We start from the raw sequence: 12,628 nt of genomic DNA on the forward strand, positions 1-12,628 counted from the left end.
CAGGGCCCGGGACGCCCCACGGAGGACAAGACCCGCTTGCTGTCAGCGGTGCGGAGGGGACGTGCTCCAAGTGTCTGCCCCAAACCGGAGGGGGAGTCACCGGCTCTTCCTACAACACCCACAAACGCACACAGAGCAAGGAGGCTTCCCGCCCTGAGCAGGACACCAGGAGCCTGGGAGAGGAGCCTCCACACCCAGGGCACGGGAAGCGATGGCCGCACCGTGTGCACCCCGAGCTTCCTGCCCCAGGCCTCCCTGCGTCTTCACCGACCGCCTGCCCCTCATCCTCGGCCACACCCCAGACCGGCCCCCTAGTGTCCACTTGCAATCTCTCCTAAGCCACCTGGACACGGAAGGGAAAACCACCTTGAAGGAAAACAATCCTTAAAAACACTGGCCGGGCACAGAGCAATCAACCCTTTTCTGACGGTGTGCTTCGCTGGCCAAATGCCTGTCCAAGGGTCAGCGCCCGTCCGCACCCTCGCCCTGGGATCGGGAGGGGTGTACCCCAGTCCTCGGCCGGGCCCCTGCTGCCAGAGGCACAGGCCACCAGAGCCCAGGGCCTGAGCGCTCGGGACGACGGAGGGTGAGCACAGCCCCTTCCTTGCTTCTCAAGTGCTGAGCTGATCAGGGGACGGGGTACGGGGCCAGGGCTGGCTCAGGCTGGAAGAGCGAGGCCAGGTCAACGACAGTGGGGTGCCGGGCCCCGCGAGGGGCTTCGGGGCTCCTCTGGGCCCAGCTATCATGCCCGCAGGTGACCCAGTCCTCCGGACAGACTGCAGGCCGCTTTCAAGCCTGCCCAGAGCTAAACCGGCAGGAGTGGGGAAGAAGAGAAACAAATAACTCCAGGCAGGCATTCCAGAGCCGGCCCCGCCCTTCCCCACCCACAGGACTCTCCCCATCCGGATGTGCCCGCGGGGAAACTGCCAGAAGCTGCCGGAGGGTGAACCCCAGAGACCCTGCCTGGAGCCGGCCCGGCGCCCGAGACCGAGACCGGGGAGGCCCGTGCCAAGGCGCCGCTGGCGGTGGCCGCGGCCACAGAGAAGGCAGCACCCGCCAGCCGGGGCTGGCCCCGCACACGGCAGGGGCAGCGCCCGCAACGCGCCCCTCCCAATCGCGTCCTCCGGTGTCTGATCCACGTTTCCCCCAACAAAACCTCACGGAGGCGCCAGCCAACCCAGACAGGGAGTCTCAGACCAGAGACCACTCGGCAGAGCTCGGCTCACCTTTTGGTGTCGTAGTCGATTAAAACGTAGTTCTCCATAGCGAGCTTGAGGTCCGGGATCTCTTCGCAGACCCACCTGAAACACAAGTGTAGAGACAGCAGTGAAGACTGTTACGATCACCTATTTTCCGCTCTCAACGGTCTTAAACACGGTTTGCTCCCGAATACTGAAGACAAAAACGAGAACAAATCCTCATTACCGACCTCAAAATGCACAAGAGGAAAGGGAGGCATCACTTCAGAACAAATCGCGTAAAGTTTAGGACGAAGTTGTGACACACACGCTTCCGTGGCTTCAGTCGGTGTCGCCTACGGCGGGGCGGGGGGGGGGGGGGGGCGGTAACTGGGCTCGTGGGCTCGCTCGCGACGGAGCCTGGAAGCGTGCATGATCAGGTCAGAGCTTGAAAAGCAGCGGGTGGACTAAAGGCAACTATTTTTCTCTTAAGTTTGTTTATTTATTTTGAGAGAGAATGAGCGGGGTAGGGACAGGAACAGAGAGAGAGAGAGAGAGAGAGAGAGAGAGAGAGAATCCCAAGCAGGCTCCACGCCGACAGAGCAGGGCTCGACCTCATGAACCATGAGATCACGATCTGAGCGGACATCCAGAGTCAGACCGAGCCACCCAGAGGCCCCTAAAGGCAACTATCATCTCGCGAGTTAACTGATCGCAAGACAAGGGGGTTTCTTCAACAAACAGGGGGAGCCTACAGACTAAAAGGGGCACAAAAATACACCAACGAACCCAAGACACGACCCTTGTTGAATCGCGATGCAACGCGGACAGAAAGTCAAGGGAGACGTCACGGCTGTAGACCATATAAAACACGGACGCTATGATTTCAAACTTAGATGAAATGAACAAATTCCTTGAAACACACAAATAACCAAGACCTGACACGTGTAGGAACGAGGGACACCAATGAGGCTGGCCTTACCCCGGTGCTCAAACCAGAGGGACACAAAGCCTCGTAAGGCAAACTCCGCGTAGAAAAAGGAAATCGTCGGGCCAATTTCCCTCATGAACGCAGACACAAACATCCTCTACAAATATTAGCTGACAGGTTAGCAAGCCGTGTCAGTCAGCTGGGCACCTGACTCCTGATTTCAGCTCAGGTCACCATCCCAGGGTCGTGGGCTCCAGCCCCGAATCGGGCTCCACAGTCGGCACAGAGCCTGCTTGGCAGGGATCCATTCTCTCTCTCTCCCTCTCTCTCCCCCCTCTGTCCCTCCCCACAAGACCCCCTCAGGCTCACAGTCCCGGGGCCAGCGGGGCACGCCCGCCTCCAAGCATCAACTACCCCGTGCTCTCTCAGACCCAGGGAGCAACCTCTCCGTGGCGCAGTCCGTTCGGCAGCACACGTGGTTGATGTCAGGAGACCCAAGGGTACAGGAAGGTGTGCGCCCTGCAGCGGCCACCAGACGAGCGGTGCGACACTGAGGACCCCAGAAGGGCAGGGACAGGTGAAAGACACTTCCCTCCAGTACTCAGTCCAGGCTCGGCCAGCACCACAGGGCAGGAAAAAAAACAGCACAAAGACTAGAAACACAACAAAACATCTCTATTCACAAGCACACAATTTAACACACAGACTAACCTAAGGAATTTACATAGAAACTTCTAGAACTCAGGTGGATTGAGCAAGGTCAGAACACATGGGGTCAATGGGCAAAAATGAAGTCTATTTGCATACGTCAGCAACAAAGCATTTTGAAATGAATTTTTTTAATGCCATTTAAAATAGCAGTAAAAGCTAAATACCTAGGGATAATTGTTTTTTAATGTTTACTTATTTATTTTGAGAGAGAAAGAGAGTGAACTCATGAGCAGGGGAGGGGCAGAGAGGGAGAGTGTGTGCTCAGGAGGGGTAGAGAGACAGGGAGAGAGAGAATCCCACGGAGGCTCCAACCTGCCAGCACAGAGCCCGATGTGGGGCTCGAACTCACAACCCTGAGATCATGACCTGAGCTGAAATCAAGAGTCAGCCGCTTAACCGACTGAACCACCCAGACGCCCCCCCCCCCCACCGGAATAACTTTAATGAAAGATTTGTAAGACCTCTACACTGAAAACTGTAAGACACTGCTGAGCAAACGTAAAGACGAAAAAAGGGGAACTCTGCTCACAGAAGATTCCACATTGTTAAAGTGGCCCTTCCCCCAAAACTGAACCGCCAACTCCAGAGTAGTGCCCAGTGCAAGCCCAGCAACTTCTGGAGAAGCAGACGACCTGGTTGTAAAATTGACACACAGGGCGCCTAGGGGGGCTCAGTCAGTTAAGCGTCCAACTCTTGACTTCAGCTCAGGTCATGAGCTCACGGATCACGGGTTCAAGCCCCGCGTCAGGCTCTGCGCTGACAGCATGGAGCCTGCTTGGGATTCTCTCTCCCTCCCTCTCTCTCCCTGCTCCTACCCTGCTTGCGTGCACTCTCTCCCTCTCTCTCTCTCTCTCTCTCAAAATAAATAAATAAACCTAAAAAAAAATTTGATACACTGAAAACTTCCACTAGTCAAGATGCCATTAAAACCACAAGCAGCTACGCTATGTGTAATGAAGTATCTCACGAGGCATTCACAGCCAGAATATGTCAAGAATTCTCACAACTCAGCAAGGACAACGCAAACAACTCAATCTCAAAAAACAGCACTGGGGCGTCTGGGTGGCTCAGTCAGTTAGGCATCCAACTCTGGCTCTGGTCATGATCTCATGGTTTGGGGTTTCAGGCCTGGCATCGGCCTCCCGACAGCTCAGAGCCTGGAGCCTTCTTCAAATTCTGTGTCTCCCTCTCTCTGCCCCTCCCCTGCTCGAGCTCTGTCTGTCTCTCTGTCTCTCTCTCTCTCAAAAATAAACATAAGAAGAGGCACCTGGGTGGCTCAGTCGGTTAAGCGTCCAACTGGCTCAGGTCATGATCTCACGGTCTGTGGGTTCGAGCCCCACGTCGGGCTCCGTGCCGACAGCTCGGAGCCTGGAGCCTGCTTCAGATTCTGTGTCTCCCTCTCTCTCTGCCCTTCCCCTGTTCACACTCTATCTCTCTCTCAAAAAATAAACATTAAAAAAATTTTTTAAAAAACATTAAAAAGAAAAAAAGCAGCACAAACTATTCTCTCATAAAAGAAACCAGGGGCGCCTGGGTGGCTCAGTCGGTTGAGCGTCTGACTTCGGCTCAGGTCATGATCTCGCGGTTCGTGAGTTCAAGCCCCTCACTGGGCTCTGTGCTGATGGCTCAGAGCCTGGAGCCTGCTTTGGATTCTGTGTCCTCTCTGCCCCTTCCCTGTTCATGCTCTGTCTCTCAAAAATGAATAAACATTAAAAAAAATAGGGGCGCCTGGGTGGCTCAGTCGTTTAAGTGTCCGACTTCGGCTCGGGTCATGATCTCGCGGTCCGTGAGTTCGAGCCCCGCGTCGGGCTCTGGGCTGACTGCTCAGAGCCTGGAGCCTGTTTCAGATTCTGTGTCTCCCTCTCTCTGACCCTCCCCCGTTCGTGCTCTGTCTCTCCCTGTCTCAAAAATAAATAAACGTTAAAAAAAAAATTTTTTTTTAAATAATTAAAAAAAAAAGAGAAAGAAACCAGAGCTCCTCAGAGATGCTGCTGATTCGAAGGTTTGGAACATGGGAGATTTCAGGTGACTCCAGAGCATCTGTGGTTCTAGAAAACAAGGATGTGCTCAGGAAGGCAGGGGGCATGCCAAAGGGACATGGGACGAACCGGAGAGCCCTCGGTGGCCAGCACAGGAACAATGTGAAACGAGGTTGTAACAGCAGGAGTGCATCACGGCTCATGGGATGAAACATGAAAACGGAGTTCTGATCAACAGCCGAGGAGAGGATGAGGCCTAGAACACAGCAGTAAGCAGTGGCGGCAGGTGAGGTCCACCTGTGGTGCGGAAGTCCAAGTGGAACCGCGATCTCCGCATAGCTCCCCAGGACCTCGCCCGAGGTATGTATTAATTAAAAAGGGGAAACGGTAACTACACCCCAGAGAAGCCTGGTGGACGCCACCTCAACCGGGTGGTCAAGCCTAACGTCACTCCACAGTAAGGCAGAATTAGAGGCCGTGTGCCTCTCGCGGCACTGAGGCTCTTGCCAGGAATGGACGCTTTTTGTCACAACCGTTTTCCACACCCGTTCCACATTATTCAGAAGCAGGCCACAAATGTTACCAGTGTGTCCCTCACAAATACGTCAGCATTCCTCCTAAAAGTGACAGACTGTTTCTTTCAACATAACTACAATGCTGTGGGCGCACCTAGTAAAAACAACATTAGGAATAGTAAGGAATTTCCTCAAATTCATACAGGGCATCTGTGAAAAACCTACAGCTTACGTCATCTCCGTGAGGAAAGGCTGAAGGGCCTAGTCACCTCAACAAGACCAAGGAAAAGAAATAAAATCGTGAAGACTGAAAGGAAGAAGTAAAACTGTCCCTACTCAGAGATGATATAATTATTTCTTACAGCAAATCCTAATAAATCTACCAATCAAGTACCAGAATCAATAAATTTAGCAAAAGATCACGGTTAATGTATGAAAATCAAGTGTGTTCTTTCTTATGAGCAGCAGGTAACTGGAAAATAAAATTTAACACAGAATCCCATTTACAGTGGTGCCCAAAGCTTAACTGCCTGAGAACAAATCTAACAAAAGGTGTCCACGACGCCACACTAAAATAACAGAGGACTGCTAGAGAAACACGGAAAGACCTAAGTAAGTAGAAAGATATACCATGTTCATGGATTGAAAGACCCAATACTGGAAAATGCAACAGCAAATCTTTCCAAACGACCTATCGATTCAATGCAATTCCTAACAAAACTATGCAAAAACCAACAAGCTGATTCTAAAATTTATATGGAAATGTGGGGCACCTGGGTGGCTCAGTCGGTTACGTGTCCAACTCTTGACTTTGGCTCAGGTCATGATCTCACGGTTTGTGAGTTCGAGCCCCAGGTCGGGCTCCGTGCTGATTCTGCTTGGGATTTTGTCTCTCCCTCTCTCTCTAACCCCTCTCCCACTTACTCTCTCAAATAAATGAAAATAAACTTTAAAATAAAATGTACATGGAAATGCAAAGGAGGTAGAATAACCAAAACAATGTTTTAAAAGAAAACAAAGAGGGGCGCCTGGGTGGCGCAGTCGGTTAAGCGTCCGACTTCAGCCAGGTCACGATCTCGAGGTCCGTGAGTTCGAGCCCCGCGTCAGGCTCTGGGCTGATGGCTCGGAGCCTGGAGCCTGTTTCCGATTCTGTGTCTCCCTCTCTCTCTGCCCCTCCCCCGTTCATGCTCTGTCTCTCTCTGTCCCAAAAATAAATAAAATGTTGAAAAAAAAATTTTTTTTAAAAATAAATAAAAGAAGACAAAGAGAAATTATCCTACCCACTTCCAACACTTACTATACAGCTAAGTAACCAAGGTCTTCTTTGGCCAAAGGACACACATGGGGGTCAGTGAAACAGAACCAAGTCTATAAATAAACCAACTCCTACACTGTCGACTGACTTTTGCAAAGATGACAAGGGTATTTCATAGAGAGAGGACAGTGTCATTAACAACGGTGCTGGAACCAGTGGACATCCATATGCAAAATAATAAACTTTCAACTCATACACTGCACCACATGTAAAAATTCCCTCAAGATGGATGAAAAGATTTAAAAAGAAAACCTAAGCTGTAAAACTTCTAGAAAACATACAAGAAAGCCCTTGTGAGCTCAAGAGCAAATATTTAGGCAAATATTTCTTAAGAGGCAAAAAACACAACTTATGAAAGAAAAATGTGAACAAGTCGAACTTTTATTGAAAATTAAGCTATTGGGGAGCCTGGGTGGCTCAGTCGGTTAAGTGTCCAACTTAAGCTCAGGTCATGATCTCACAGTCCTGAGTTCGAGCCCTGCGTCGGGCTCTGTGCTGACTGCTCAGAGCCTGGAGCCTACTTCAGATTCTCTGTCTCCCTCTCTCTCTGCCCCCCGCCCCTCACACTCTGTCTCTATCTCAAGGTGAATAAATGTTAAAGAAAATATGTTTTTTAAAAAGAATACTCAAAATTCAATAGTGAGAAAGAAATCAGTTCTTAAAAACAGGCAAAAGGCGATGAACATTATTAGTGATTAGGAAAATGCAAATTGAAACCACAATGAGGGGCACCTGAGTGGCTCAGTTGGTTAAACATCCAACTCTTGGTTTCAGCTCAGGTCATGATCTCACGGTACGTGGGTTCAAGCCCCGCGTCAGGCTCTGTGCTGAAAGTGTGGAGCCTGCTTGGGATTCTCTCTGTCCCTCTCTCTCTCTGCCCCTCCCCTGCTTGAGCTCTCTCTAAACAAACAAACACTGAAACACACACACACACACACACACACACACACACAGACACACACACTAAAATACCACTACACAGCTCAAATCAGAAACCGCAAAACCAACCCACTGCAACACCACATGCTGGTGCACGGGGGGGGGGGCTACACAGAGGTTCCTGAACTGGTGGTGTGGTGCAAAGCAGGCGGATCCCTTTGGAAAACACCTTGGCAGTTCCTCTTCGAGAAAGCTGTCATAAAATCCAGCAACCCCACTCCCGGGTATTTGCCCAAAGAACCAAAGACATGGCCACACGAGACCCCCATGTGGATGTTCACAACGGCTTTGTTCATAATCACCAGAGTCCAACAGGACCCGAACAGTCGTCAACAAACTGCAGTCTATCCCCCGAGGGAAAACTCCTCAGAAACAAAGAGGAAACACGACCACCCGAAAATCGTGTGCTGAAAGGAGTCAGGAGAAAACAACAGCACTACTGACCAAGTCCACGTACGTAAAATTCTAGAACACGCAAAGTAACCTGCAGAGGCAGAACGCAGCTCGGGCTGCCTGGGGACAGCGGTGGGGGGACGCAGGTCAGAGGACACGAGGGAGCCCGCACAGGCGACAGAGATGCCCGCTCCCGAGGCTGCCTTGCGCATGCGTGGACACGTCCACGCCCGTCAGAACGTGTACCTTACCTGTGTGTGGCTCTTGTATGCTCACTGTATTCCAAATTTTCATAATTCTCATAATCTTTCTTTAAACGTTTACTTTTGAGCGAATACGAGTGGGGCAGGGGCAGAGAGACAGGGGAACAGAGGATCAGAAGTGGGCTCCATGCTCACAGCGGTGAGCCCGACATGGAGCTCGAACTCAAGAACCACGAGATCGTGACCTCAGCGGAAGCGGGAACCTCGACCAACTGAGCCCCCCAGGCGCCCGGCAACTGCACTTTTAAAACATACATCTACGGGAAGGACTAGAAGTGTGTGCAGGTACAGATGACACTTAGGTGGCGATGAGCTGGTCGCTGTCAGGCTGGGTGACGGGAACCTGGGTTCAGTATACCCTCTGTCTACCTCCGTATCTCCTGGAAATTCCCCACCGCGCAAAGGAAAATAAGAGAAAGAACACTGAAGTAACTGACCATCTTGCCAACGGACAGAACGGGTCTGCAGGGACAGCAAGGAAGAAGGTGAAGCCGTTTTGGGAGCCCGATGTGAGGCTCCTGCAGAACGGCCTCGGGAGGGGACGAGGCCACAGGGGACTGCAGACAGAGGGCTGGCTCCAAGGCCGCAGAGCCGATGCTGAGCCCCAGCACCAGGGACAAGTGACCAGCCCTACACACGAGAAACGGCTTCCAGCCCACCTGACTCAGAGCCGCTGTGTTAACCACCACACTCCCACTTCTTAACCAGCAGACTTTTTAAAAAATAACATAAATCAGGGGCGCCTGGGGGGCTCAGTCGGTTGAGCGTCCGACTTCGGCTCAGGTCATGTCTCACAGTCTATGAGTTCGAGCCCCATGTCGGGCTCTGTGCTGACAGCTCGGAGCCTGGAGCCTGCTTCAGATTCTGTGTCTCCCTCTCTCTCTGCCCCTCCTCTGCTCATCCTCTGTCTCTCTCTGTCTCAAAAACAAATAAACATTAAAAAAAATTTTTTTAATAACATAAATCAAACCAAGCCAACCAGTTAACGCTATTGACTGGTTTCAGGCCCACCCTACAAGATCTACACAGATTATTTCACTTAAAACTGCAAACACTCTTGCAAGGAGGCTCGGCTTGGCCTCAGGAGCAAACCAAACGGGCTCAGGCAGCCACAGCGCCGGGGGTTCGGTGGCCCCGCCAGGCGGCAGGGAAAGCACTCCCGTCACAGCCGGACCTCACGTCCTGGCTTTCTCACCAGCCCCGTCCTGCCAGCAGCCTCAGCAAGTTCATGCAGACTTCGGCTGTGGCCTGGGGGGTGGCTGTATGCTTACGGCCTTTGAGGGACAACACAGCGAGAGAGGTCAAAGCCACGCACAAACAACAACAGCCCTGCTGCAGGAGCTCAGAGAAGAACGGGGTTTCTGACCGTAGAACACGTAGACAAGAAGCGGTCCAGCCACAACAGCATTTGGGACGTCCTTCCAGACCCCAGGCCAGCACGGGAGAAAAGGCCCACGAGAAACAGAACGGCTGGCAGCCTCCCCCAGGTCCTGTCTAGGTCGCCAACCTACTGGCCCAGGAGGGCCCGGGGGCTTTTCTCCACTCGCACGCAGGACAGGCCAGCAAAAGGCCGTCCCAGGTACGGAGGGGAAAAGCAGCCGCAGGAAAGCTGAGTCAGCACCCAATCCAAGAGGGAGGAGAGGGAAACGAGGGGGGGAGGGGAGGAGGGGAGAGCCCCCGAGGGCCCTGCCGGCTCAGCATTTCCCTCCCCTTCCACAGGAAGGCACCAAGTCTCAGAGAAGGACTGAGACCTGTTCCGGGCCACACGCGGACAACCCGGACTCCTCTGACCAAGTGGTCACTGCCTCTCAAGTCTTCCGGAGGTGCTCCCAGGAGAAGCCACGCAGGGCAAAGTGGGGTCAACCCGCAGACCAGACCATATGCCCAGAGAGCACAGGTGGGGTGGCCTGCACGGGGTGGGGGTGGGGGAGGGGGAGGAGGAGGGGGAGGGGGAGGGGGAGGGGGAGGGGGGGCCCACCCTGAGACCTCACCCACCCCAGCAGGTGGCACACTCACCGGATGGTCTCGATGATTTCATGAGCAGCATCGTGGTGTTTGTCCTGAAAGACAAAGGGACAGGTTTTACACCCTCCGGTGGTACAGGGTGTGGGGACCAGGCAGGGCCTACCAGCCAGTTCCCGCCCCTGGCCCGAGCTGGACCTGTGGCACTCCCTCCCAGGCGGGCAGGGAGGAGGGACCCGGGGTGACGTCGATGCCCCGACCCTTCTCTCCCCACCTCGCACCCCCACCTCTGCTGACTCTTCACCCACAGCCCCCATGTGCTCCTACAGCCTGGAAGCCACGGGCCTGGCTTTGAGCTACTGAACATCTCCAGGCCTCTGTTTCCCCATCTGTAAAATGGGGAAACACGAGCACCACAACCACGGGGAAAGCTCATGTGGCGGTCCTCCCGCCAGAACGCAGACACCTCCCAACCCCACAGTTGATCACGCCAGGTCCCCACAATGCCTGTCACACGGGGCGGGGCGGCGGGGGGCTCACTGTTGCTCCTTCCTCACAGAGGAGGCCAAGGGCTCGCTCCAGGCCTCTCACCGGGGTCCGGACAGCCCTGACCCCAGACCTTGAAAAAAGCAGGACCAGATGCGGCGAGTGGCCTTTCTCTGGCACGCTGCTTCTCTGATGCGAGCACCGCACCTGCTGCGGCACAGAGAAGGCGTGCGCGGTGCCGAGAGGTCAGGTTCAGAGCCGCGAACAGCTGCTCTGCGGCAGTGACCGCACCTCTCAGGCCAGGCTTTACAACAGACCCTGGGGGTGAGGGGGGTGAAGGGGGTGGGCGGGGGGCGGGTCCTAGTGCAGAGCCTCCGGTCCCGTCCCGCACTCCGTGATGGTCGAAACAACCCCAAGGACCTTGGGCCCTAACCTCAGTTTCGTAGCCACGGCTCTCTGGGGACAGCATTCTGCCAGAAGGGGGCTCGCCCGCTCCACGCACACAGCCCAGTGGCTGTGGTACTTTCAGAATTGTGTGACCAAAGCACTATTGCAGAACTCTTCTCACCCCAAACAGCTACCCCGTCCCCACTATCTGCCACGGCCCGTCCCCCCGGCAACCACCGACCCACTTTCTGTCTCTCAGGATGTGCCTGTTTCTGGACATTTCACGTGAACGGAATCACACACCGTGTGGCCTTTTGCGCTAAGCCCTACTTTTTCTTTAAGGTAAAAGAACCAAGCTCGCAGCGTTCTCAATGCTATCCTCCAACGGACGAAGGATCAAATGACAAATATCAATTGCCTGCGTATAGCGGGGTGCAAGATGGGTCACGGGCCGTCCGGCACGGGAGACCCCACGCAGGCCAGGGGTCCCCACTGAGGGGAGCCTGACCAGCAGCATGGGTGCCACCCGCTGAGTCGGAAACTCGGGGTGGGGACCGCTAACGGGAACCAGCGGCCCGGACACCTCGCGGTAAGTGTCAGAAGACAACTGGGGGGCAGGTCTGCTGGGCGCGAGAGGTCACACCGGTCTCACGGGAACCACGGGAACTGGCAGCAAGGAGAGCCGCCCCGCGGGCCGCGGGGACGGACGGCCCAAGGCCCAGCGCCACACGCCTCCGTGTTCCGGGGAGGGCACGTGGAGCCGGCAGAAAGCCCAAGCCTCGGACACAGGAGCCCCACGCCCACCTGCGCCACCCTCTCTGGGCCCCCGCGGGCGGGAACACAGCCCAGTGGCCCGATTCCCCAGGAGGCTGTGCAGGATGAGGAGCCGGTGACACAAGGAATCGCGGCAGCTCGTCTGCCGTCTCAGCCTCGACTCCACACCTCCCGGCTCGACGGACACAGAGCTCCTCTTAGCTGAGCACGGAGGAATCTACCCTTCTACCTTCGGGGTCCCCACAAACTCCTCGCGGGCATTTCCCTGTTGTTTGGTGACACAGCATCGCGAACAAGGGGGAAGCCACGATTCCTGCTGCTCCGACCGCTCGCCACAACCATGCAGCGCCCGGGCCCATCGCTGAGCCGGCCCGTCCGCTCAGCCCTGGGCCCTCTAGGTCCACACCCCCCATCCAGACGCTAGAGAGGCGTAAGGTCTGATGGCCACAGCAGCGGGAGGCGTCCACGGAGCTCGGGAGAGTAAATGGCAACGCAGGGGAGTAGGTGACACATCCAATGAGCTCAGATGGCACCAAGCCCTCTCCACCCGTGGCTGCCATTGCTCCCAAGTACCAGTCCATCCTGCAGATGAGGGCACAGGCTTCGGTGATGAGTGAGAGGGCCAATCAGAGTCCCTGCCGGGCAGCGACACACCCACCCCTACAATGACCTCGTAAACCTCCGGGGGAGGAAAAACAGGTGGGGTACATTTCATCCAAATGAAACGATTACACTTAAGGACATCAAGGAAGTGGAAAGACAAACCACAGAAAGAGAGAAAAACTTTGCAAACCA

At 54.6% G+C, this 12,628-nt stretch overlaps 1 protein-coding gene across 3 annotated transcripts in view; it reads right to left on the reverse strand.

Annotated features, from left to right (window-relative positions):
• Positions 1-12,628, reverse strand: part of DOT1L (DOT1 like histone lysine methyltransferase) — a 63,982-nt gene that overhangs the window by 36,684 nt on the left and 14,670 nt on the right. For all 3 annotated transcript variants that reach the window (XM_086699605.1, XM_086699604.1, XM_086699606.1), the window contains exons 2-3: positions 10,241-10,284; positions 1,227-1,301 (exon numbers count right to left, since the gene is read on the reverse strand). In XM_086699605.1, the coding sequence (XP_086555731.1) occupies positions 1,227-1,301; positions 10,241-10,284 (119 nt within the window). The remainder of the gene's footprint in view (positions 1-1,226; positions 1,302-10,240; positions 10,285-12,628) is intronic.

The sequence above is a fragment of the Puma concolor genome, chromosome A2, assembly GCF_028749965.1.
Source record: "Puma concolor isolate L17-30 chromosome A2, mPumCon1.1.hap2, whole genome shotgun sequence".
Taxonomy (NCBI): domain Eukaryota; kingdom Metazoa; phylum Chordata; class Mammalia; order Carnivora; family Felidae; genus Puma; species Puma concolor.